At 40.6% G+C, this 27,023-nt stretch overlaps 1 protein-coding gene and 2 long non-coding RNA genes across 4 annotated transcripts in view; 1 reads left to right on the top strand and 2 right to left on the bottom strand.

The window, feature by feature from the left end:
* Nucleotides 1-3,075: 3,075 nt before the first annotated feature.
* LOC145532117 (uncharacterized) lies at nucleotides 3,076-11,403 on the bottom strand. Its single transcript, XR_014073003.1, has 2 exons — nucleotides 10,292-11,403; nucleotides 3,076-5,896 (listed from the first exon to the last, which is right to left on the bottom strand). It is a non-coding gene; the product is annotated as an uncharacterized LOC145532117 (long non-coding RNA).
* Nucleotides 10,389-23,060, top strand: SNRPB2 (small nuclear ribonucleoprotein polypeptide B2). 2 transcript variants are annotated; one of them, XM_081556454.1, is made up of 7 exons: nucleotides 10,389-10,437; nucleotides 12,250-12,339; nucleotides 12,719-12,891; nucleotides 19,673-19,813; nucleotides 20,431-20,481; nucleotides 22,121-22,209; nucleotides 22,694-23,060. In XM_081556454.1, exons 2-7 carry the CDS (start codon nucleotides 12,276-12,278, stop codon nucleotides 22,851-22,853), a joined length of 678 nt encoding a protein of 225 aa, XP_081412580.1. In that variant the 5' UTR covers nucleotides 10,389-10,437; nucleotides 12,250-12,275; the 3' UTR covers nucleotides 22,854-23,060. The 2 variants fall into 2 exon arrangements, with proteins under 2 accessions (XP_081412580.1, XP_081412581.1); XM_081556455.1 differs by having other exon boundaries at nucleotides 10,422-10,525.
* The window catches only part of LOC145532116 (uncharacterized), a 52,966-nt gene continuing 38,289 nt past the window's right edge, over nucleotides 12,347-27,023 (bottom strand). Inside the window, exon 3 of the long non-coding RNA XR_014073002.1 lies at nucleotides 12,347-13,676. This is a non-coding gene — a long non-coding RNA (uncharacterized LOC145532116). The remainder of the gene's footprint in view (nucleotides 13,677-27,023) is intronic.

The following is a 27,023-nucleotide window of genomic DNA, read 5'->3' as shown; positions in this document are numbered from 1 at the left end:
GTGGGAGGGGTCTGCTGCAGCGCCAACCAATGGCTGAGCAGGACCACTAACAGTCACTTGTTGACAGTTACTCGCTTGGGGGAAGGGCCCATTGCCTCGCAGACCAACGGCTGAGCAACCGTTGGTGGTCTCACAGTTGTCTGGTACCGGGGTGCAGGGTAAGGTTGCCACAGCAACAGTCAGGCACGAAGGGCTGCTTAGGGCCTAGGCTCTAATTACAAAAGCAGAGAAAAATCCCTACCCTCAAGAGACTTAAATTATTTTTAAATTGTTGCACTTTTTGGTAATTTTTTAAAAATATTTCTTTATGTAGCTGTGCCATGTCTTAGTTGTGGCACACAGGATCTCCGATCTTCCTTGCTGCATGCAGGATCTTTTTACCCACACTTTTCAGTTGCAGCATGTAGGAACTTTAGTTGAGGCACTTGGTATATTTGAGTTGCAGCATGCGAACTCTTAGCGGGATCTAGTTCCCTGACTAGGGATTGAAACTGCACTCCCCGAATTGGGAGCACATACCACCTGGACCACCAGGGAAGTTCCCAGGTAACCTTTTAAAATAAAAACTCCAGCTTATAAAACTAATGTATTTGGCCTGTTTATCCATATATCTGAGTTACAGCCAGCATTTAGAAATAACACTTATGAACTATTTATTTGGTGCCTGGCAATGTGCTTATCACTTTACATTTTGTTCACTTAATACAAAAACTCCAGCGGAGGTACTGTCATGATCCCTAGTTCACAAATAGAACACTGAGGCTCTCAGAGATTAGTTTAATTAAGGAGAAGATAAAAGATTTGATTTTTCTTGCCTCTCAACAATCATTTCATATTCTAGATGATGCTTTACACACATGTGATAAGTGGATGAATGAACACACATATGTTTTGCTCATTCAGCTTGCCATTAAAAAATAACAACTTGATGACCCTAGAACAATCTGCCCATTTTGTGGAGAGATAAGAAGATGGGAAGGGATAGGGAAATTAATTTTTTTTCAGTAAGTTTAGGTAGATGATTTTTATCAATGTTTGTTTATTATTGGAGGTGGTTGCCTTATCAGGTGAGAAACTGGGCAGAGATATCAATTCCTTCCACTCTGGGGCCTCAAATGCCTCTGGGATTCAAGCAGTTCAGTAAAGTGTTGGAGAAGAGTTCCCTCAGAGTTCCAAGAAATAGAGGAACCTTGAGAGGTTATTGTTAACAAGGGGCAGTCAGAGCCCAGGGAGAAGGACAAAACCAGAACATTTTCCCCCATAGTTGGCATTAGGAGCTGCCCCTTGTAAAACTAATCACGTTACTGAAAGTGTGGGTGTGTGGTCCAGCTGCTTGCCACTCAAAAGCCAATAAACAGGCCAGGATGGTGGAAAGGAAAGTTTACTTTATTCCAGATGCTGGCAATGGGGTGGGTGGTGGGTGGCAGACATCTGTCCAAAGGCTGATTCTCCCCACCCATCCCACAGCAACCAGTAGGGTAAGAGCTTTTATAGACAGAACTGGGGAGAGGGGCTACACGCAGAAACAGCACAGGCATCTCTAACAGTCATCTTCAAATTGGGAACCAGTGGTCTGACCAGCATCATCTTGGTTCTTTAGGTACAGTTAATCTTCAGTTCCAGGGTTGGTTTGTTCCCATTTCTTTCTGGCCATTTCTCAGAATTGTAGCAACTCATGTCCTGGGTACAGTCTGGTCATCATGTAGTTAACTTCTTCACCTGATATTTTAGTATATTTAAGACAGCTCACAGGATGTGGCTCAGAATATTATCTACGGCCCTTGAGAAGGAACTAAAGGTCTTTGACTATGCTTAATAATTACATTATTATTATTTAGTCTCCTGTGTTTTCCTTTGTTTCCACATTTCTCACTTCTCTGATTAAACTTATTTTTTGACTAAAGTTTTCCACAGACAAAAGGCAAGCAAGAGGACATGGTGGGGCGGGGGGCAAGGGGAGGACCATAGGGTCCTGCTCTGTTTCAACCCCCCTTTTCTCTGATACTCCTCAATCAGAGAAAAGAAAGGGAATAAACTTTCATACTACTTGGACAAACATTTGAAAATTACTAGACATATTACAATGAGGATAATAATCAAAACGTACCTTTGTATTGTTCTCTGGTCATATTTTTCTCTTAATGGTTAAAGCAGATGTACAATGTATATTTAATAGGCCACAAACAGGCTGTTTTGGCTAGCCTAAAGTTTAAATAAATCATGTATAGGCCAGAATGACTTGCCCATACCTCAACATGTGAAAATTTCTTCTGTCATTTTCCCCTTTTAATTGTAACTCCTTTCATGGCAAGCATTGATAATCAATACTATTTTCCCAACATTCCAGAGTGGCTCTTTTGCCTGCTCTGGGTCCATCCACGTCCCTCGGTGCAAGGCCTCCTTTTTGTTTATATACTTGCCTAGCTGTCCACGTTGGGGGAAACTAATCAGATACCATGTTAGATATGGTATATTAATAAGGAAATGCTTTATAGGCCACACATTTTATCATCTATACCCAACTGCCACACAAACATTGTACATGTGCTTTAAGCAGTAAACTTAAAACCAGCAGTGCTACACATCATGAGTAGTTATACTCTGTGACAACTTCACTGGACAATTTTTCCATCCTGAACATTAGGGTAGGGTATAAAGTAAGATTAGAAACAAAACAATTATCTTCCATTAGAAGTCTCTCTTACCTAAATCAGATCAATATTCCAGGATAATTTTGCTTTCTTAACAGAGAGAGAAAAAAAATTCAGTCTTGCATCAGTTTACTGTTACTAGCAAAATTCATATACCTAATTAAATTCAGTCTAATCTTAATCCTGACAACATACAAAATTCTTTTCTTAAAGTTCCTTTATCATAAACCTTTTATCATTTTCTGGATCCAAACAAATTTGTCTTGTATTTCCTCATCCAGAAACAAACAACTGTAGAACAAAATTATTATCATCATTTCTCCTCAAGAAAAATAATTCCATTTTTATACCTTTTCTTTGCCAACAACACATATCCTACTTGTTTTACACTGAAATGTTTCTCTTCTCATTGTATATATCACAATTTTTGATTCCTGAATATATTAACAAAAAAAACCAAGAAACAAGAGATTGAATGTTACACCAGCATTTTCTGATTGGCAAATTAAAAACATATTCAGTAAACTCAAAAAACAGACAGTTTTTCATAGCATAATTTTTCTTCAGTGGTACAACATGCATGTTTAATAAACCAAAATATCTTTAGTTTCCCTATTGGTCTTACAAGAAGACAAAAGTAGGTAAATTTAGATTTGTTTTGTAAGTGCTTATAATTTTTTAAGGCCAATTAAAATAGAGCTTCTTTACAAATTCAGTTGAGTTCAGTCGCTTAGTCATGGCCAACTCTTTGTGACCCCATGAATCGCAGCACACCAGGCCTCCCTGTCCACCACCAACTCCCGGAGTTTACCCAAATCCATGTCCATTGAGTTGGTGATGTCATCCAACCATCTCATCCTCTGTGGTCTCCTTCTCCTCCTGCTCCCAATCCTTCCCAGCATCAGGGTCTTTTCAAATGAGTCAACACTTTGCATGAGGTGGCCAAAGTATTGGAGTTTCAGCTTCAACATCAGACCTTCCAATGAACACCCGGGACTGATCTCCTTTAGGATGGACTGGTTGGATCTCCTTGCAGTCCAAGGGACGCTCAAGAGTCTTCTCCAACATCACAGTTCAAAAGCATCAATTCTTCGGCACTCAGCTTTCTTCACAGTCCAACTCTCACATCCATACATGACTACTGGAAAAACCATAGCCTTGACTAGGCGGACCTTTGTTGGCAATGTAATGTCTCTGCTTTTTAATATGCTCTCTAGGTTGGTCATAACTTTCCTTCCAAGGAGAAAGCATCTTTTAATTTCATTGCTGCAATCACCATCTGCAGTGATTTGGGAGCCCCCCAAAAATAAAGTCTGACACTGTTTCCCCATCTATTTCCCATGAAGTGATGGGACCAGATGATCTTAGTTTTCTGAACGTTGAGTTTAAGCCAATTTTTTCACTCTCCTCTTTCACTTTCATCAAGAGGCTTTTCAGTTCCTCTTCACTTTCTGCCATAAGAGTGGTGTCATCTGCATCTCTGAGGTTATTGATGTTTCTCCCGGCAATCTTGATTCCAGCTCGTGCTTCTTCCAGCCCAGCGTTTCTCATGATGTACTCTGCATATAGTTAAATAAGCAGAGTGACAATATACAGCCTTGATGTACTCCTTTTCCTATTTGGAACCAGTCTGTTGTTCCATGTCCAGTTCTAACTGTTGCTTCCTGACCTGCATACAGGTTTCTCAAGAGACAGTTCAGGTAGTCTGGTGTGCCCATCTTTTTCAGAATTTTCCATAGTTTATAGTGATCCACACAGTCAAAGGCTTTGGCATAGTCAATAAAGCAGAAACAGATGTTTTTCTGGAACTCTCTTGCTTTTTCGATGATCCAGTGGATGTTGGCAATTTGATCTCTGGTTCCTCTGCCTTTTCTAAAACCAGACTGAGCATCCGGAAGTTCATGGTTCACGTATTCCTGAAGCCTGGCTTGGAGAATTTTCAGCATTACTTTACTAGTGTGTGAGATGAGTGCAATTGTGCAGTATTTGGAGCATTCTTTCGCATTGCCTTTCTGAGGGATTGGAATGAAAACTGACCTTTTCCAGTCCTGTGGCCACTGCTGAGTTTTCCAAATTTGCTCGCCTATTGAGTGCAGCACTTTCACAGCATCATCTTTCAGGATTTGAAGTAGTGCAACTGGAATTCCATCCCCTCCACTAGCTTTGTTCGTAGTGATGCTTTCTAAGGCCCACTTGACTTCACATTCCAGGATGTCTGGCTCTAGGTGAGTGATCACATCATCATGATTATCTGGGTCGTGAAGATCTTTTTTGTACAGTTCTTCTGTGTGTTCTTGCCACCTCTTCTTAATATCTTCTGCTTCTATTAAGTCCATATCATTTCTGTCCTTTATTGTGCTCATCTTTGCATGTAATATTCCCTTGGTATCTCTAATTTTCTTGAAGAGATCTCTAGTCTTTCCCATTCTATTGCTTTCTTCTATTTCTTTGCATTGATTGCTGGGGAAGGCTTTCTTATCTCTCCTTGCTATTCTTTGGAATTCTGCATTCAAATGGGCATATCTTTCCTTTTCTCCTTTGCCTTTCACTTCTCATCTTTTCACAGCTATTTGTTAGGTCTCCTCAGACAACCATTTTACCTTTTGCATTTCTTTTTCTTGAGGATGGTCTTGATCCCTGCCTCATGTACAATGTCATGAACCTCTGTCCAGAGTTCTTCAGGCACTCAGATCTAATCCCTTGAATCTATTTCTCACTTCCACTGTATAATCACAAGGGATTTTATTTAGGTCATACCTGAATGGTCTGGTGGTTTTCTTACTTTCTTCAATTTAAGTCTGAATTTGGCAATAAGGAGTTCATGATCTGAGCCACAGTCAGCTCCCAGTCTTGTTTTTGCTTACTGTATAGACCTTCTCCATCCTTGGCTGCAAAGAATATAATCAATCTGATTTCAGTGTTGACCATCTGGTGATGTCCATGTGTAGAGTCTTCTCTTGTGTTGTTGGAAGAGGGTGTTTGCTATGACCAGTGCATTCTCTTGGCAAAACTCAATTAGCCTTTGCCCTGTTTCATTCTGAACTCCAAGCCAAATTTGCCTGTTACTCCAGGTAGCTCTTAACTTCCTACTTTTGCAATCCAGTCCCCTATAATGAAGCGGACATCTTTTTTTGTTGTTAGTTCTAGAAGGTCTTCTAGGTCTTCAAAGAACCATTCAACTTCAGCTTCTTCAGCATTTCTGGTCGGGGCATGGACTTGAATTACTGTGATGTTGAATGGTTTGCCTTGGAAACGAACAGAGTTCATTCTGTCATTTTTGAGATTGCATCCAAGTATTGCATTTTGGACTCTTTTGCTGATATGATAGCTACTCCATTTTTTCTAAGGGATTCTTGCCCACAGTAATAGATATAATGGCTGAAGATCCAGGCAAAGTGGACTGTGTTTGTATTTCAAGGAGATGATAAGCATTAACTTCAAAGTTTCTCCTAGTCATATTTTTATTTTTTGGGGTCTAAAAAAAGTGTTTTATCAAGATAGGTTTCCCTAACTGCATATGTGAAAAGAACTGATTTTTTTTTTTAATTTCAAGAGTTTTATCTTAACCAATTTTCTCGAGAATCTAAAGAATACTGCTGCCATACATTGTCCAAAAAAATCATCTTTCTTTTTTTGGCCATAATTTCATAGCTAAAATTTTTCTAAATGAATTGAACCTAAATTTCCCATTTTACATAAGGCAGCAAGAGTACCAATCATACAAATGGGATATACACTCACAGACCAACCAACAGATCTATCATAAACCCCCTCTGAGGGTTACCGGTATGGAGTCCCGAACAAACACTTCCCCAACACTAATGATCCTCAATGGTAGTCTGATGTCAGAACAAATTGGCAAAATGCATAAATGACACTCAGTGCTCACAAACAGTGCTCAGAGGTAGACAGATGTCAAAATCAATTGGAAAGAATGCCCAACTAGCACCTTATGCTTACAAATGGTCCTCCATGGCAGACAGACATCAGAACCAATTGGCAAATTGCCCAAATAGCAGTCAGTGTTCACAAATGGTCTACATCTGACACATGTCAGAACCAACTGGCAAAATGCCCAAATAGCACTTCATGTCCCAAACAGACCTCCACATCAGACACACATCAGAACCAACCAGCAAGAATGCCCAAATAGCACTGGCACTTATGAATGCTCTTCAATGGCAGAGAGACGTTAGAACTAATTGGCAAGAATGCCCAAACATCACTAGAACTCACAGATGGGAAGGGTGCCTGTGTGCACACCGGTGAACTTACCTGGTCTTGGACCTCATCAGCTCATCCCAAATGCAAAGTTCCATGTCACCAAGGAAAAGTGTAAGTTGGCAGCCAGTGATGAGGGGAGAAACAGGGAGGATCCTCAAATCAAATGACTTTGGCAGCTGCTAGGAACATCCCCCAAATCCCCTACTTGGGTTAGCTAGCCATAAGCAGCAACAGGCTCATACACTGTTATGGCCACAGCACTGCTCCGGAAGACCCAGGACAGCCAGGTGAGGGGTAAGGACCATAGGGTCTGGCTCTGTTTCAATCAGAGGGTCCCCAACTTATGATCATCCAACTTACGATTTTTTGACTTTACGCAGATGTGAAAGTGAGACACAGTCAATAAAAACCAAAATTCAAATTTTGAATTTTGAGCTTTTCCTGTGCTAACAACATGTAGTAGTTACTGTGTCCTAATGCTGGGCAGCAAACCACAGCTCCCAGTTTAGAAGGAAGGAAGGGGCAGGGCACAACCATTAAAAGAATGATGTAGCCATCAAAGATACGACAAAAACTGGTTAGAAACTATGAGACCCAAGATGGCAGAAGATTCATCATCTAGTAGACCTTGCTGCTTTAAGTCATTTAGTCGTGCCCTACTCTTTGCAACCCCCTGGACTGTAGCCCACCAGGCTCCTCTGTCCATGGGATTCTCCAGGCAAGAATACTGGAGTGGATTGCCATTTCCTCCTCCAGGGGATTTTCCTGACCAAGGGATTGAAACCATATCTCTTACATCTCCTGCATTAGTGGTGGGTTCTTTACCACTGCACCACCTGGGAAGCCCCTACTAGACCCTGAGCCTCATTATATGCTCATTGTGATATATTAGCATATGCTAAATAACATGCCCACAGGCATTATGACAGCTCCAATGCAGACTAAAAGAGTGGGCAATACCCCAAGTCCTAGAAACACCTCCTTCCCTAAAATAGTTGCATTATTCCTCCCACTTATTAGCCTATGAAATTATCTAGCCCATAAAAAACTAACTTCCCCCACCAAGCCCCACTCTCACTGACTGAGATGGACTGTATTCTGCCTATGGAATGTGTATCTCTCTCAATAAACGTGCTTTCACTTTACCACCATGACTCTTGAAATCTTTCCTGCATGAAGCCAAGGACGCTTACTTGGTGGCCCCTCCCAGGGACTCCCTGGAGACCTGAGTTGTGACCATCCTTCCATTTTCCTGCAGTATAGTCAGTCATGTGATCATAAGGGTGAACTACATTCTGTATCCAGACTGCTATTGTGTTTTTCACTTTCAGTGTAGTACTCAACAAATTGCATGTGATGTTCAACACATTATTATAAAATTGGCTTTGTATGGATGATTTTTGCCCAACTATAAGCTAGTGGAGGTGATGGAATTCCAGCTGAGCTATTTCAAATACTAAAAGATGCTGCTGCTGAAGTGCTGCACTCAATATGCCTGCAAATCTGGAAAACTCAGCAGTGACCACAGGACTGGAAAAGGTCAGTTTTCATTCCAATCCCTAAGAAAGGCAATGCCAAAGAATGTTCAAACTACCACACAATTACACTCATCTCACACACTAGCAAAGTAATGCTCAAAATTCTCCAAGCTATGCTTCAAAGTACATGAACCGAAAACTTTCAGATGTTCAAGCTGTATTTAGAAAAGGCAGAGGAACCAGAGATCAAATTGCCAACATCCATTGGATCATAGAAAAAGCAAGAGAATTCCAGAAAAACATCTACTTCAGTTTCATTGACTATGCTCAAGCCTTTGACTGTGTGGATCACAACAAACTGTGGAAAATTCTTAAAGAGATGGGAATATCAGACCACCTGACCTGCCTCTTGAAAAATCCATATGCAGGTCAAGAAGCAACAGTTAGAACTGGACATGGAACAACGGACTGGTTCCAAATTGGGAAAGGAGTATGTCAAGGCTGTATATTGTCACCTTGCTTATTTAACTTACATGCAGGTACATCATACAAAATGCCAGGCTGGATAGAGCACATGCTGCAATCAAGATTGCCGGGGGAAAATATCAATAACCTCAGATATGCAGATGACACCACTCTTATGGCAGAAATTGAGGAAGAACTAAAGAGCCTCATGATGAAAGTCAAAGAGGAGAATAAAAAAGCTGGCTTAAAACTCAACATTCAAAAAATGAAGGTCTTGGAGTCCAGTACCATCACTTCATGGCAAACAGATGGGGGAACAATGGAAACAGTGAGAGACTATTTTCTTGGGCTCCAAAATCACTGCCCATGGTGACTGAAGCCATCAAATTAAAAGATGCTTGCTCCTTGGAAGAAAAGCTATGACCAACCTAGACAAGATATTAAAATGAAGAGACATTACTTTGCCAACAAAGGTCCGTCTAGTCAAATTACGGTTTTTCCAGTAGTCATGTATGGATGTGCGAGTTGGACCATAAAGAAAGCTGAGCACCGAAGAATTGATGCTTTTGAACTATGGTATTGGAGAAGACTCTTGAGAGTCCCTTGGACTGCAAGGAGATCCAACCAGTCAATCTTAAAGGACATCAATCCTGAATATCCATTGGAAGGACTGATGCTGAAGCTGAAGTTCCAATAATGTGGTCACCTGATGTGAAGTACTGACTAACTACAAAAGACCCTGATTCTGGGAAGAACTGGGGGCAGGAGGAGAAGGGGACCACAGAGGATGAGATGGTTGGATGGCATCACCAACTCAACGGACATGGGTTTGAGCAAGCTCCAGGAGATGCTGCAGGACGGGGAAGGCTGGTGTGCTGCAGTCCACGGGGTTGCAAAAAGTCAGACATGACTGAGCGACTGAACAACAAAAAGGCTAATGTGAGTGTTCTGAGCACATTTGTGATAGGTCTGGATTAAATGTGTGATGCTGGGCAGGTTAGGTGTTATTACATGTGTTCGCTTTTGCATCTTACAGTGCTTTCAACTTACAGATGTGTTTGTCGTGTCCAGTCGTGTCCAACTCTACCACCCCATGGAGTGCAGGCCACCACACTCCTCGGTCCATGGGATTTCACAGGCAAGAATACCGGGGTGGGTTGCCATGCCCTCTCCTCCAGGAAATCTTCCCAACCCAGGGATCGAACCTAGGTCTCCCGCATTGCAGGCTGATTCTTTCCAGTCTGAACCACTAGGGAAGCCCACAGATGTGTTTATCAGGATGTTCTATGTTGAACAGCGCAAACTCATTGTGACAGAACTGATCACCGTCTATCCTTATACTCTTACTGCGCTCCCCGAGAATTCGAGTTAAACCCACAGAATTCCCCCAAGGCTCTTTCCCTTACCCCGTTTCCCCTTCACACCTGTTCTCCCCGCCCACCAAGTGTGCGCATGCTCAGAGCGATTACTTACTGCCGTCTAGACCGACGGGCATCGATCCCCTCTGGGCTCGGCTTCTTGACTGATCGGCTTTCGATTGAGGCTCTTGGTAGCGTCATTTCCGGTGACTGATTCCACTTCCGGCTTCTGGCTTGTGATTCTTACGGTGGATCTGTTTGGTGAGTTGACGGGGTTTTTCCTTCACTCTCTCCTCTCTTCTGGCTACGAGTTGCAGCTTAGCCAAACCTTCCCTTGCGGGAGCCGAGAGTAAGCGGTCCGCGGCGCTAGGGCCGGAATGTATGCAGCCGAGGGGCGTGGTGGGTCGCCGAGGAAGGCCTGGAAACTGACTCTCGGGTCTGGCGAGGCCCCTGGACTTAAGAGCTTGTCTTAGGCGGGAAAAGTCGGGGCCGGGCATAGCGTGGCCGCTTCCTGGGGCTTCGGGCGGAGCCCATGGGCGGATGTTGCTGCGTCTGGAGAGGCCGGACCCTCGCGCGTGTGAAGTTATGGATAACCTTCGCCGATGGGAGGAGTTTACGGCGCGCTGTGCGTCCTCAGGGGCTTCCCAGAGGCTCCCCTTTTGGAGCCTGTCACTTCCTTCTCTTCATCATCTTCGAGTCACCAGTCCCCCAAGTTTCGGTTTAGGGGGTCTCAAACCTCTGAGAAGCGTTACCTTTCACCTGTTAACCCGCACGAGGACAGTCCTCGTCTGTCGGCGTTTTGCTTGTCAGACATCCTATGCTGTGCATGTGCTAGGAGTGTAAATGTTCGTGAAATGAAGGAATATGTGGGCCACCAAGGAAATAAAGCAAGGTCCCAACTCGCGACTAAAACAGTGGGAAAAATGAAATAGTGTGGTGGGTGTGAAGGAAAAGTGTAAGAGACAGGAAACAAGGGTTGAATTTTCAGGCCTCCTGCGCATCACCTATGTAACCGTGGGCAAGGACTTGCATTAACTTATTGTTGTTTCGTCACTAAATCATGTTCCACTCGTTGCGACCCCATGGGCTGTAGTCCGCCAGGCTCTTCTATCCATGGGGTTTCCCAGGCAAGAATACTGGAGTGGGTTGCCATTTCCTTCTTCAGGGGATCTTCCTGACCCATGGTTCAGGCCCGCGTCTCCTGCGTTGACAGGCCGATGCTTTACCACTGAACCACCTGGGAATCCCTGCTTTATTCTGTAATAGATAGCAGTGACAGCTGTTGTAAGTGCTTACTGCTCATTCTAAAGCTGCCAAGAATTTTATCTCATTTAGTCTTCCGAGCTCTATTGGGCAAATTACCATCCCCATTTTACATATGTGAACCTATGAGATTAAGGAACTTGCCTCAGTCAAGCAGCTAGTAAGAAGCATAGAAAGATTTGAATTCAGATCCACTGGCACTAGAATCTGAGTTCTTAACCATCATGTGGTACTGTGCCAGCGTTTCAAGTCCGTTCGATTTGACTTTGGAGACAGGACTTGGTGATGGTGTATATAAATTAAGTAATAATATGAAAGTACTTTATGAGAGTACTCATGAAAAGGTTCTTGGCAAACTTCATTAATGTTCTATATCTTATGATTTTTACTGAACATGCATTTGTTAGCTTGTTTTTTCATTTTTCACCAAATCTATTCACTTTTTAAATATTGTTTAAAAAGGAAAGTTGTTTCATTAGGCAGATGGAAAAAACAGTCTCACTTGTTATAAGAGAAATAGGTTATAAAAATAAATGTATGGAATAAAAGAATATTATTAAAAATTGACTAGATAACGGTGCGCCACCAAGTTTTCAGCCTGAGAACTGTTCTTCTTTTGTTTAAAAAGGATGGCTAGCAAGTTTTGGAGAGGTTTTAAAGACTACTGCCAAACTGCTATTTTCAGTTTTCAAACTGACATTTGGGGTTGAAAGAATTGAAAAGTCAGTACCTTTGTGTTGTGTCCTTAATGCCACCCTATGACGTGAACCAATCCTCCCTATTTAGTAACAATATTTACTGTCTCTTTAGGCTATTGGAACAGTTTAACCCAAAACATGGATATCAGGCCAAATCATACAATTTATATCAACAATATGAATGACAAAATTAAAAAGGAGGGTAAGTGTTTTTTTAAAAAAACTAAAGTGTGTTTATTTACTACCATCTTAAAAGTTATACAGCTTCAAAAGTTCTCATCTAGTCATCTTTCTCACTGCCTGAAATAATGGTTTATCCCTTATTGTGTAAAGACTTTAAGGCTTTTTAGAGATTAAAAATAGGTAGGGGCTGAAGATGTGTTAAATCTGTTCTCACTCAGATGAAATGGTTTCAGAAACTTTTAAAATTAAACAGCCATTGGGAATAGTATGTTATTATTAAAATATGTAACTTTGTATAAATAAATGAGTGGGGTGCACTCAGTGCAGTGTCATTCTAAGAAGAATTTCAGTCATAGTTTCATCCACAAATGACTTGTTTCCTCTCTAATTTTGTGCAGAATTGAAGAGATCCCTGTATGCCCTGTTTTCTCAGTTTGGCCATGTGGTAGATATCGTTGCTTTGAAGACCATGAAGATGAGGGGACAAGCCTTTGTTATATTTAAGGAACTGGGCTCATCTACAAATGCCTTGAGACAGTTACAGGGATTTCCATTTTATGGCAAACCAATGGTAAATCAGTCTTATTTTGGCTTTAATCGCTATTAATGGTATGGTAGATTTGTAAGTGTACCCTTGACAGTGTGGCTATTGCTTTCTACCTTGTATGTAGTGGGTTGAGGTTTATTTATGTATTTATTTTTATACAAACACATTAGTAGTAGAGTTGATAATATTCACTTCTTGAGTTATAGTAGTTCAGAGAGGCAGAAGCAAAATACACGGAGATGTAGAATATTTTAAGAACAATGGCAGTATAGGCAATACTATCATGTCAAAAGAACTAAGAACTGGAGATTAATTACTCAGAAGATTAAAAAGAAACCTCTGTTTGTAAACTTGTAAAACAACACAAAACAAAAACCATGAGTCAAAGAGGAAATCCAGTCCAAAGTTTCAGAAAATACCATAGTGAAATACTGTACTTTAGAAGCTATGCAGTTAAAGCACTGATCTAAGGACAGTTTTAAACTCAGGAGTGACCTGAGATTTCACATTTAGCTGCTGGGTCAAAGTTGAATTGTGGGGAGGGAAGTAAGGAATGCAGGAGGCATTGGTATAAGTCAGAGATGGTAGCGGATTGGATCAGGCTAGAGACAGAGTATATAATCCAGAGGTCTCTTGGTGTTTGAATGGGTACATTCTACCTTGGGTATGGATTTTAGTGCTTTTCTTCTGGAACTGGAATGTGATGCGAAGGGGTGTTGGGGAAAGAGCTGAGGCCGAGTTTCAGGGTCCCATGTTCTCATTCTGGTTCTGCCATTAACTGGCTTTTTGTGCGTGTTCTGTTTCACCACCTGTGAAAAAAAAAAGAAAAAAAAGAATAAGCAGACTGAGTATTCTTTGGTCAAATTTACAGGCAAGCAAAAACTTTTATAAAGGACCAGATAATATTATAAGCTTTATGGACCACATAAAGTTTGTATTGCACATTCTTTTGTGTATTTGTGGTTTAAATAATCCTTTAAAAATTGTAAAAAGAAAGAAAAAAGTTCTTAACTCATAGGCCATACAAAAACGGGCCATGGGCTGGATTTGGACCATAATCTGTAGTGCAGATCACCGCTGTGATCTCTTTACAAATTAAGAATCAGGCATAGAAAGCTTATGTTACTGTAACCAGTGGCATCGTCAAGACTTGAAAGGTAATCTGCTGACATCCAATATTGTGATTTTTTTTTTGACCCCTCAATTAGGATAGGCATTGGATCTGTAAAGGGCCAGATAGTAAATATTTTAGGCTTTACGAGCCAGATGATCTCTTTTTCAGCTCCTTAAACTGCCTTTATAGTTGGAAAAGCAGCCACAGAAGGTGTGCAGATGGAAGGGTGTATCTGTGTCCCAAGAAGACCTAACGTACAATACCAGGCAGTGTTGGCATAGTCAGCACTCCAAGGACCTCGGTACTGCACTGTTTAATTCAGGACTGAGCACTTTTTGTCTGTTACTCCCGCACATATTCTGCTCAGCCTCTATCCGACTTTCCTTTTCCCATCATTTCCCACCTAGCGATTTCTCACCATCGTATGTTTGGAAAGTCGTATTCCAGAAAAACTGAGGAGGGGTAATACCTACCTACACCCCAACTTACGGTAAATTGGCATTTCCTGAAACCAGTTTATCTTTCTCACTAGCATGAAGAACTAGCATAATTGAGATCTCAGCTGGTAGTAGCATAAGACTGGGTTTTAGTTTAAATCTGAAATTATGTTAGTATGAAGAAGCCATTTATTCACATAAAGGATTTTAGGACTATTTGTTAAGTTGGGATGACACATTTGCATATGCCTGGGATTGAAGTCCAGGAAAGCTGGAAATTGTTTGCTGCATTTGGCACTGGCTTCACCTTGCCAGCTAGTTACTGAAAATCAAAGGGAAAAGCCCATTAGACTGATCTCATATTGGAGATATTTTAGGAGGTCTCTTCTCTGCCTTCAGTAAAGTAGGAGGTACTGCCAAATCTCCAGCATCCTGGAAGAGGGAAAAGAATGTTCCTTGAGCTATCTTGTTTATATTTACTTAGGTGGTTTCAGTTGTTCTTCTATTTTAACGCCAACATACCAGATCAGAAATGAACAAAATTGTCTACGACTTGGAACTCAGAACAAAATTATTCTCTGTGATTCAAGGACATTTGGTTCTTTAATTCCAAAAATACCTCAGTAAAGTGAAACCATCTTCTTAAACCTCTGGTATAAATGTAAATCTTGGACCTTCTCCAAGCTGTGGGTGAATTTTTATCCCTCATCAGTATTTAGTCTACTGTTTTTCAACACTGGCACTTTTGATATTTTGAACTGTATAACTTTTTTTTATTGTTTGGGCTTTCTGGTTCATCAGAGAGTGTTTAACAGCATCTCTGGCCTCTGTCCACTTAGCGTGACGATGCAGTGTCTCCAGCCAGCAGTGCCAGCTGTGTCCTGGTGGGCAGATTCTCATCAGGTTGAGAACTGCTGCTCTAGACCAGCCAACTAAGAGTGAGGGCTGAGGTGAGAGATTTTCACAGGCCATAGGGACAAGTACAAGATCACCCAAGATCTTTTCAGGTCAGGAAGAAGGTTGAAGACCCAGGGGAGTTGGGAGAGAATCCCTGGACCAAGTCAGAGTTAGTCTAGACCTGCTCCTTTTGGTTAGATGATGATGTGCAAGACTAGCAGAGTTGCTGGCAGTGTCAAGTCCACTTGGAGTAAGTCCTGCAATCAGAGGACGCCTAACGGCTGGAGTATGAAAAGGCAAAAAGATAGGACACTGAAAGATGAACTCCCCAGATTGGTAGTTGTGCAGTATACTACTGGAGATCAGTGGAAAAATAACTCCAGAAAGAGTGAAGAGACAGAGCCAAAGCAAAAACAACACCCAATTGCTGGTATGACTGGTGATGGAAGTAAAGTCCTATGCTGTAAAGAGCAGTATTGCATAGGAACCTGGAATGTTAGGTCCATGAATTAAGGCAAATTGGAAGTGGTCAAACAGGAGATGGCAAGAGTGAACATCGACATTTTAGGAATCAGCGAACTAAAATGGACTGGAATGGGTGAATTTAACTCAGATGACCACTGTAATGCCCTGACCAGGAATGTTGAAGAAACTGAAGTTGAACAGTTCTGTGAAGACCTACAAGACCTTCTAGAACTAACACCCCAAAAAGATGTCCTTTTCATTATAGCAGACTGGAATGCAAAAGTAGGAAGTCAAGAAAAACATGGAGTAACAGGCAAATTTGGCCTTGGAGTATAGAATGAAGTAGGGCAAAGGCTAACAGTTTTGCCAAGAGAACACACTAGTTATAGCAAACACGCTATTCCAACAACACAAGAGAAGGCTCCACATGGACATCACCAGATGGTCAACACCGAAATCAGATTGATTATATTCTTTGCAGCCAAAGATGGAGAAGCTCTATACAGTCAACAAAAACAAGACCAGGAGCAGACTGTTGCTCAGATCATGACCTCCTTACTGCCAAATTCAGACTTCAGTTGAAGAAAGTAGGGAAAACCACTGGACCATCCAGGTATGACCTAAATCAAATCCCTTATGATTATACAGTGAGAAATAGATTTAAGGGATTAGATCTGATAGAGTGCCTGAAGAACTGTGGATGGAGGTTCGTGACATTGTACAGGAGACAGGGATCAAGACCATTCCCAAGAAAAAGAAATGCAAAGTGGTTGAGGAGGCCTTACAAATATCTGTGAAAAGAAGAGAAGTGAAAGGCAAAGGAGAAAAGGAAAGATATACCCATTTGAATGCAGAGTTTCAAAGAATAGCAAGGAGAGAGAAAGCCTTCCTCGGTGATCAATGCAAAGAAATAGAGGAAAGCAATAGAATGGGAAAGACTAGAGATCTCTTCAAGAAAATTAGAGATACCAAGGGAATATTTCATGCAAAGATGAGCACAATAAAGGACAGAAATGATATGGACCTAACAGAAGCAGAAGATATTAAGAAGAGGTGGCAAGAATACACAGAAGAACTGTACAAAAAAGATCTTCACGACCCAGGTAATCACGATGGTGTGATCACTCACCTAGAGCCAGACATCCTGGAATGTGAAGTTAAGTGGGCCTTAGAAAGCATCACTACGAACAAAGCTAGTGGAGGGGATGGAATTCCAGTTGAGCTATTTCAAATCCTAAAAGATGATGCTGTGAAAGTGCTGCACTCAACATGCCAGCAAATTTGGAAAACTCAGCAGTGGCCACAGGACTAGAAAAGGTCAGTTTTCATTGCAATCCCAAAGAAAGGCAATGCCAAAGAATGCTCAAACTACCGCACAATTGCTCTCATCTCACACACTAGCAAAGTACTGCTCAAAATTCTCCAAGCCAGGCTTCACAAATACGTGAACCATGAACTTCCAGATGTTCAAGCTCGATTTAGAAAAGGCAGAGGAGCCAGAAATCAAATTGCCAACATCTTTTGGATCATCAAAAAAGCAAGAGAGTTCCAGAAAACCATCTACTTTTGCTTTCTTGACAACACCAAAGCCTTTGACTGTATGGATCACAGTAAACTGTGGGGAAGTCTTAAAGAGATGGGAATACCAGACCTCCTGGCCTGCCTTTTGAGAAATCTGTATGCAGGTCAGGAAGCAACAGTTAGAACTGGACATGGAACAACAGACTGGTTCCAAATTGGGAAAGAAGTATGCCAAGGCTGTATATTGTCCCCCTGCTTATTTAACTTACATACAGAGTACATCATGAGAAACGCTGGGCTGGATAAAGCACAAGCTGGAATCAGTATTGCCGGGAGAAATATCAATAACCTCAAATATGCAGGTGACACCACCCTAACAGCAGAAAGCGAAGAAGAACTAAAGAGCCTCTTGATGAAAGCAAAAGAGGAGAGTGAAAAAGCTGGCTTAAAATTCAACATTCAAAAAGCTAAGATCATGGCATCTGGTCCCATCACTTCATGGCAAATAGATAGGGAAACAGTGACAGACTTGATTTTTGGTGCCTCCAAAATCACTGCAGATCGTGACTGCAGCCATGAAAGTAAGAGACGCTTGCTCCTTGGAAGAAAAGTTATAACCAACGTAGTCAGTATATTAAAAAGCAGAAACATTACTTTGCCAACAAAGGCCTGTCTAGTCAAAGCTGTTTTTTCCAGTAGTCATGTATGGATGTGAGAGTTGGACTATAAAGAAAGCTGAGTGCCGAAGAATTGATGCTTTTAAACTGTGGTGTTGGAGAAGACTCTTGAGCGTCCCTTGGACTGCAAGGAGATCCAACCAGTCCATCCTAAAAGAGATAAGTCCTGAATATTCATTGGAAGGACTGATGTTGAAGCTGAAACTCCAATACTTCGTCCACCTGATGCAAAGAACTGACTCATTTGATAAGACCCTGATGCTTGGTAAGATTGAAGGCAGGAGAAGGGAATGACAGAGGATGAGATGGTTGGATGGCATCACCAACTCAATGGACATGAGTTTGAGTAAACTCCGGGGGTTGGGAGGCCTGGCGTGCTGCAGTCCATGGGATCGCAAAGAGTCAGACACTACTGAGCAACTGAACTGACTGACTGAAGGAATGGAGGTGTCGTGAGAGGCTTGGTCTCCTCTTGTTTCCCCCATATCAGTTCAGTTCAGTTCTTCTGCTTCTGTTAGGTCCATACCATTTCTGTCCTTTATTGAGCCTATCTTTGCATGAAATGTTCCTTTGGTATCTCTAATTTTCTTGAAGAGATCTCTAGTCTTTCCCAATCTATTGTTTTCCTCTATTTCTTTGCATTGATCGTTGAGGAAGGCTTTCTCATCTCTCCTTGCTATTCTTTGGAACTCTGCATTCAGATGGGAATATCTTTCCTTTTCGCTTCTCTTCTCTTCCCAGCTATCTATCCCCCATATAGTCATCTCTAGTTAACATAAAGGAAAGAGCTGCTCTTGGTTAACAAATTCTTTGTTTTCAAACCTTCATTATTTTTTAAAATTAATTTCTATTGGAGTATAGTTGCTTTGCAGTGTTGTGTTAGTTTCTACTATACAGCATAGTGAATCAGTCCTACATATATATACATCCTCTCTTTTTTGGATTTCCCTCCCATTTAGGTCACAGAGTACTGAGTAGAGTTCCCTGAGCTGTACATTAGCAAACCTGCATTATTGTAAAATGTCACTTGTTCTCTTCATACTGAGATCAAATTCTTGCCATAGAAGACAACTGTAGAGAGGAATTGGTAGAACTGGTGTTTTGATATGATCAGAGAGGTAGTTTCAGCTTTCTGGACCCCAGGAAAGAAAAGTTTTATGCTGCCTATGGCGTATTATTCATGCAAGTGGCCTGGTTGCACAGCTGTGATGCCATCTTATTGTTTCCTTTCAAAACTTTTTAAATTTAAGTTGATGCCACTATTCATTATTTCATTTAAAATAGTCCAGATTCAAAGGAAAGTCATTCTCAGTCTTCAGTATTTTAACTTGAGAAATAACAAACTCCATGCACATCTTGACCTGTCGAGTGTCCCTGTAAGGCATAGACAGCTTTCCAGTGCACTCTTCTGTGTCTTTAATGGAGAGGATCATTGGCACAGGTTTTTCAAAGTCCTGTTTGTCCCGTATGAAAATCTGTGGTTCTTCTGATAAACACAGTTGACTCTAACTTTGTCTCAGTTGCGAATCAGGGGCCACAATTTATTTTCTTTTGGCACTCAGCATACTTGACAGATTTCCTTCAGGATGTGTTCAAAATTAGCTCATATTTGTGTAATGAAATTTGAAATATTAATGAGTGTAAATAGCCTTCAGCATAATGAAAATTGACTTGTTTTTAAATAATTAAAACAGCGAATCCAGTATGCCAAAACAGATTCTGATATAATATCTAAAATGCGTGGCACTTTTGCTGACAAAGAAAAGAAAAAAGAAAAGAAGAAAGCCAAAACTGTGGAACAGACTGCAACAACCGTGAACAAAAAGCCTGGTCAGGTAAGATGGGCAAAAGTTCATATTTTGTTGTTGTATATCAGACAGTTTTATTTGAATTTGTATGATGTTTATTAACTCTATCATTATCCAAAATATGTTATTATCTATTGGCTTATTTTTCAAGTTCTGTGTATAAATAATACTGTAGATTTTATCTTTATTAGTATTCCACTGAAATCAGCCTTCTCTTTGAACAGTTCATAAATTCAAAAATCTAATTTAAAAATTCCAGATAAAGGTGAAATTATCATCCAAAAACTAGTTACTTTGGGATTGAAAGTAATTAGAAATCAGTTTTAATAAGTATAATGCTTGACTTTTTTTTCTAGTTGTTTTAAAAAAAGAAAAATGAGAAAGGCTGGTCCTTGGTTTTTCTCATATATTTCTCCATAATTTTGAAACTTAGAGGTTGACTTTTATGATACAGACCGTTTAAAAATATTTGACAAGTTATAAATACATAAAGATTTGAGTCAGAGTTTTAAGATGTAAATTCTCAAAATAAAATGGAATAAAAAAATCTATGTTAATCTTATTTTTAGTGCAATAATTTTAAACACTTGCTACTTTTTTAGAGGGATTGGAAGTTTTAACTGTTTCTCACTTTTTTCATTTAGGGAACACCAAATTCAGCTAATACCCAAGGAAATGCAACACCAAATCCTCAGGTAATATTTTTTCCATGTGATACTTACTTTAAAATAAAATTACAAAACAATAGCAGTAATGTACAACAACCCTCATGTCTCCAAAAACTGAAAATGATTCCATCTATAAGCCACAATAATGTGGAACCTCCTTCCTCAAAACATTTTATTTTTCTTTAAGAAGAAGAAAACAAAACCTGTCTTTATTCCTTGTTTCCCACAATGATCAATGACAGGATTAAACAATATATTCTAAGCTCTATAAAGATAAGAAGCAGAATGGTTGTTTTCTTCACATGATGTGGCCCAGAGTTTTCCAGGCTTGTTGCTTGAAATCCATTCCCATTGGGTGAAGCACTAACCCATCTTTTCTCAAAGAGCAAAGTTGTTCTATAGTTACCATTGTTCTTATTTCCTCAGTACGTATATAAGTCTCCTGATACAGATCTTTACCCAGTGACTCCGCAGTATAGAATCCGCCTGCAGTGCAGGAGCTGCAGGAGACATGGGTTCAATCCCAGGATTGGGAAGATCCCCTGGAGGAAGAAATGGCCAACCATTCCAGTATTCTTGCCTGGAGAATTCCATGGGCCGAGGACCCTGGCGGCTATAGTCCATGTGGCTGCAAAGAGTCAGACACAACTGAAGCAACTTGGCACAATATAGATTTATCAGGAAACTACCAAGTCTTTCCAATAAAGACCTCAGAAAGCTTGAGTTACACACTAATGGTTTCCCACTTGGTCCCTTAGGTACTAGGGTCTGACAGGATCCTTATATCCAGGGAATTCCTTGCACCACCAAGGTTTTCCTCCTCTGATTTTAAGTTACTTGCATTTTGAAGTTACTTTGAAGTCTTTCAGCAATTATAGTCCAGCACATAATTCTCTAAGCCCTAAGTTGTTCTTTATATTTCATCTTTTTTCTCCCATGAAATTTACTCTCATTTACTTGGAAAAAACATTAAAAATCCCCAAATATAGGTTCTACATGGAAATCTTTCTCTTTTTCTCTTTTAATTTTACTTTTTAATTTATTTATTTTTGGCTACGTTGGGCCTTCGTTGCTATGCACAAACTTTCTCTAGTTGTGGTGAGTGGGGCTATTCTCTAGCTGCAGTGTGTGGGCTTCTCATTGCAGTGGCTTCTCTTGTTGCAGAGCATGGGCTCCTTAGTAGTAGCACTAAGTGGAAATCTTTATTTTTCAAAATTTTCTCACATACTGGGAGGTAGTATGCAGTAGGGTTGAGTATCTGAGAGTTAAGCAGCTGAGGACGGGTGACACCAATGCCATCTCTGGTTTTGTTAGGACCAGCTGTGTAATCCAGATGACAAAAGCCTTCCATTCCAGCTGCCTCCAGATGCTTAAAACTTAAATATTATTTTAAATACTGTAAATTAAATACTTAAAAACTGTTAATAAGATTTATAATCTTCCAAATATTTACTAAGTGACTTGAATGTCAACCTTAATTACTGTTAGGTTTTGTTTACTTCTCTGGTGTCACTGTTTTTCACCTTTAGTGCTTGATGGGGTAAGATTTCATAAGCCTTAAACTGTGGAATGTAATTCTCTGAAGTTTAGATTTAAATGTAAGAGCCAAAATGGCTTACTATACTTTTTATACTTATAAGTTAACTTGGCCTTTTCTTTTTAATAGGTCCCTGATTACCCTCCAAACTATATTTTATTCCTTAATAATTTACCAGAAGAGACTAATGAGATGATGCTATCCATGCTGTTTAATCAGTAAGTGTTTTCATAAACAAGTCTGTGTTCTGAGAGCCTCCTGACAGGACAGATAGCACTTCCCTGGGTTGAATCTATTTGTATATCGCACAGTAATTCCTTACGGCTTCATTGATTTGCTCCAAGATTGATCATGAATCGAAACCAGTATGCAGATTAAGCAAATAAAAAGCTAAATTACCTCTAACGTTTGAATTATTAATTCTAGTTGATAAGTAAAATAGGAGACAAAGCCTTGATGAAGTGGCAGGAATAGAATTAGCTTACATGATTCCTGCAGTTCTTTTCATGGTATTAATTATATTTCAGTCTCTTTCATCCCACTCAGGATTCTTGGTGGGATGTGATCATTTTCTTGGACGTATATCATGATGTTGCTTAACAAATTTAAATACAGAATAGACATTTTGTATTTGATGTCATCTCTATATTTGCATATATATAAATTGTTTACATATATAAGCATTGTTTTAATTCGTTACAGGTTCCCTGGTTTCAAAGAAGTACGTTTGGTACCTGGGAGGCATGACATCGCTTTTGTTGAATTTGAAAATGATGGACAGGCTGGAGCTGCCAGGGATGCTCTGCAGGGATTTAAGATCACACCATCCCATGCCATGAAGATCACCTATGCCAAAAAATAACATTTGGGATAGCTGTCTTTAAAGACTCAGTGTTATTTATAGCTTTCATTTTGATAACATTTGATCAGTTCATTTTAATAGTTGGGAAAGGGGAAGTGTATGTGAACTTTTTGTAAAGGATTTAAAAGATTACCTAGTCTCTGTTTAGCCTTAGTGAACTGTGAAGGCCTTAATTTTGTACAATAAATTTTTTATTTGTATTCCTTACCTAGTATTTCATTTATTGACCCACTGCCCTATCAACAATGCTGGTGCTAGTCTAGGACACATCTTAAGGTATATAAAACTATAATGGGATGCTTTTCTAGTGTTATCTTGGAGCAGCTAATGGTAGAGAAACTTTAATGGTAGAGACACTTTAATAAAAGTAAAAGAATTGGATCAAGCACTTGATTAGATTTTGTGTTACTTTTTATGCATATGAACTGCATCCTGGAGCTCATTTTTTTGTGTTTGTTCAATATTTATTCATTCATGTATTTATTTATTTGGCTGTACTGAGTCTTAGTTGCAGCATGTGGGTGGGATCTTTGGTTGTGGCATGTAGGATCTAGTTCCCTGAGAATGAATCGAACCCAGGCCCTGCTGCTTTGGGAGCACACTGCTCGCTCTCGGTGACTGTACTCAGTCTCAGAAAACAGACTGGCCCTGCTCTGAGTGGCTGTTTAAGGGGAAGTTGGCCACAGTGGTTGGTGTCGGAGGGAGGGAGAGGGTCGATGGAAAAGCGGATTGTACAGGCCATCTTAGGGGCATGCGTACACTCCAAAATGGGGAACTATTAGAGGATTTTGTAAACTGAGTTACAGTGACAGCATTCACCCATTTTAGTATTTGATGAGTTTTGGCAGTTGTATATAGTTGTGTGAAGGTCATAATCAAGATAGCATTCCATCACACCTCAGGCTCCCTTGTGCTCCTTTGCAGTCAGTGTCCCCATCCCAACCCTAGGCAACCACCCATCTGCTTTCTATCACTGCAACTGTGCTCTGTCTAGAATGCTTTTATTGAATTTTTTGGCCTCACTGGGCAGCATCTGGGATCCTAGTTGCCTAACCAAGGATTGAACCCCACCCCCTGCAGGGGAAGTGTGAAGTCTTAACTCCTGAACCACCAGGGAAGTTCTTGGAATGTTTTTTTTTTATCATTGCTATTCTTTTTAGTTGTGCTGGATCTTGGTTGCTGCGCGCGGGCTTTCTCTGGTTGTGGCGAGCAGGGGCTCCTCTTCATTGCCGTGTGCCAGGCTTCCATTGTTGGAGAAGGCAATGGCATCCCACTCCAGTACTCTTGCCTGGAAAATCCCATGGATGGAGGAGCCTGCTAGGCTTCAGTCCATGGGGTCGCGAAGAGTCAGACATGACTGAGCGACTTCACTTTCACTTTTTCCTTTCATGCACTGGAGAAGGAAATGGCAACCCACTCCAGTGTTCTTGCCTGGAGAATCCCAGGGGCGGAGGAGCCGGTGGGCTGCCATCTCTGGGGTCGCACAGAGTCGGACACAACTGAAGTGACTTAGCAGCAGCAGCAGCAGGCTTCCATTGTGGTGGCTTCTCTTGCTGTGGAGCACAGGCTTTAGGCACATGGGCTTCAGGAGTTGTGGCACATAGGCTGAGGTGCTCCTCTGCATGTGGAATCCTCCCAGACCAGGGATCAAACATGTGCCCCTGCATTAGCATGTGGATTCCCATCTCCTGCATCTCCAAGGGAGTCCCCTAGAATTTATCTCTATTGTGTGGATCAGCAGTTTGTTCTGCAAGTGGATGGGCATTTTGAGTTCTTTCCAGTTTGGGACCATTGTGAATAAAGTGACTCTGAACATTCACATGCAAGTCTGTGTGGGACATAAGTTCTGTGAGAAGAGTTCAAGCAGAGAAATGACATCTGATTACTTTTGAAAGCTGTTTATTTTGAAAAAAAAATTCCAATTTATATGAAAGTAGCCGAAAAAGTACACAGAACTCCCATAAATGTTTTTGAACTGTCAAGGACGGGAAATTTCCCCACCACCCCTCCTGAATTCTTCTAGCTGGACTAATAATAAAATTGACACAAAACAGATTAACAGGAAAAAATACAAATGTTAATTCATGTGCACAGAGGTCCCATAGAAATGAGAACCTAAATAGTGGCCAAAGCAAACTTTTTTCTTTTTTACTTTTTCAATATGTTTTTTATAAATTACAGTATTTGTCTTAAATTAGTGGCAAATGCTAAATTTAATTTTGGCAACTTTTAAGTCAGCTTCAGAAATTGTATTACTTTACAGATGATCCATAGTATTTTCTCTTCTTGGATTTTCAACAAATTGTATATAATATATATGTCTTAATATTACCTTTGTAACTTAAGCTATTAAAAAATTTGAAGCAGGCAACTTTTATACCTTTTAGGGAAAGAAACAATTAAGTAGAGATGAATTGACAGGGCAAAGAAACTTGGGTCTTGGGTGCTCAGTTAGAGAGGAATCTAAGCAGTTTGTCCCTGGTAGTAAATTCAAGAAGTAATAAGGTTTATACAAGTTTCTTGACCCGAATTCCCTCTCTCTGGTGAAAGGGGTGTCTTACCCCTGGATGCAAGGGGTACATCTTTCTCATGAGAGATTTATTTTCTGCTTTCTGGGGGACAGAAATGAGGGTCAGAGTGTCACTCTTGCTGGTTGTGTTTTAAGTAACTTTAATTCAAACTAATCACTATGCCATTGTGGCTTATTTGGGGAGCCCTCCTGCACCCTAACAGAGCCATTTGAGAGTGTGTGGACCTAGTTGCTCATCACCCCTTAATCCTTCAGGGTGTATTTTCTAAGTACAAGACCACCCTTTCACATAACTCCAAGATGACCAGCAACATCAAGAAATAACATCCATCCAATTTATTGATGTCCCCAATCATGACCCAAGAATCAAATCCAGAATCATGAGTTGAGTGTAGTTGTCATGTCTCTTTAGTCTCCTGTTAGTTCCTCAGCCTGTCCTAAGCCTTTCAGGATCCTAATTTTATAGAGATATCACAACTACATGTCTATGGATATATCTATTCGATTATATTAAAAAGTAATGAATTTGCAACAGGACCTCTGACTGCAACCCTGACTGCACCGGGTTTATTCTCGCCTTCCCCATGTCCTTACTTGTAACCTATTCTTCTCCTCCAGGCCCATTAATCTTCCCGTATTTATTAGCTATATTTTGAAGATGATTCAATCAAACTAGGATCTTCTGACCGTCCTTACCTTACTCATCTGTGGGAGCTGTACAGAATGCGTGAAGAGAGCAGATGTTATTACCATTAATATAGTGGTTTTCAACTTGAATTTAACTTTTTATATAATTTTATTTATTTATTTGTTATTTTTGGCTATGCTGGGTCTTCACTGCTGTGTGTGGGCTTTCTTTCATTGTTGTGCTCAGGCTTCTCATTGTGGTGACCTCTCTTGTTGTGGAGCATGGGCTCGTGGGCTTCAGTGGTTGTAGCTCCTGGGCTCTAGAGCACAGGCTTAGCTGCTGTATGGCATGTGGGATCTTCCTTGATCAGGGATCGAACCCATGTCTCCTGCATTGTTAGGTGGACTCTTCACCACCAAGCCACCAGGGAAGCCCTGAATTTAACTTTCAACTTGGGCTGCATATCAGAATCATCTGGAAGATATTTACAAATACTCAGACCTAACCTACAACTGGGTTTCTCAGGTGGCTCCGCAGTAAAGAATCCGCCTGCCAATGTAGGAGGTGCGGGTTCAATCCCTGGGTCGGGGGAGATCTCCTAGAGAAGGAAGTGGCAACCCACTCCAGTATTCTTGCCTGGGAAATCCCATGGAGAGAGGAGCCTGGCGGGCAACAGTCCATGGAGTCACAAAAGAGTCAGACATAACAACAACAATAACCTAAAACCACATCAACTAAATCCCAGTCTCCAGGAGTGAAACACAGTCGTCAATATTTCTCAAGCTCGCTGCATAATTCTAACGTGGGTCAAAGTTAACAATTAACAAAGCAGATTTCTACCTTTATGAAGTAGTTTATATGATTAGATTTAAATGCAGTCTATTGATAAATAGAAGATAGTATCAAAATGGAAACTTGTGAGAGGCTCAGATTTCCATTTTTTTAAATTGGAGGATAATTGCTTTACAATGTTGTGTTGGTTTTCCCCATACAACAACACGAATCAGCCATA

The sequence above is a fragment of the Giraffa tippelskirchi genome, chromosome 13 (genome assembly GCF_054371585.1).
Source record: "Giraffa tippelskirchi isolate mGirTip1 chromosome 13, T2T-mGirTip1v1.2.pri, whole genome shotgun sequence".
Lineage (NCBI taxonomy): Eukaryota > Metazoa > Chordata > Mammalia > Artiodactyla > Giraffidae > Giraffa > Giraffa tippelskirchi.
The sequence above is the reverse complement of the archived record's forward strand: the minus strand, read 5'-3'. Positions and strand labels throughout refer to the sequence as shown.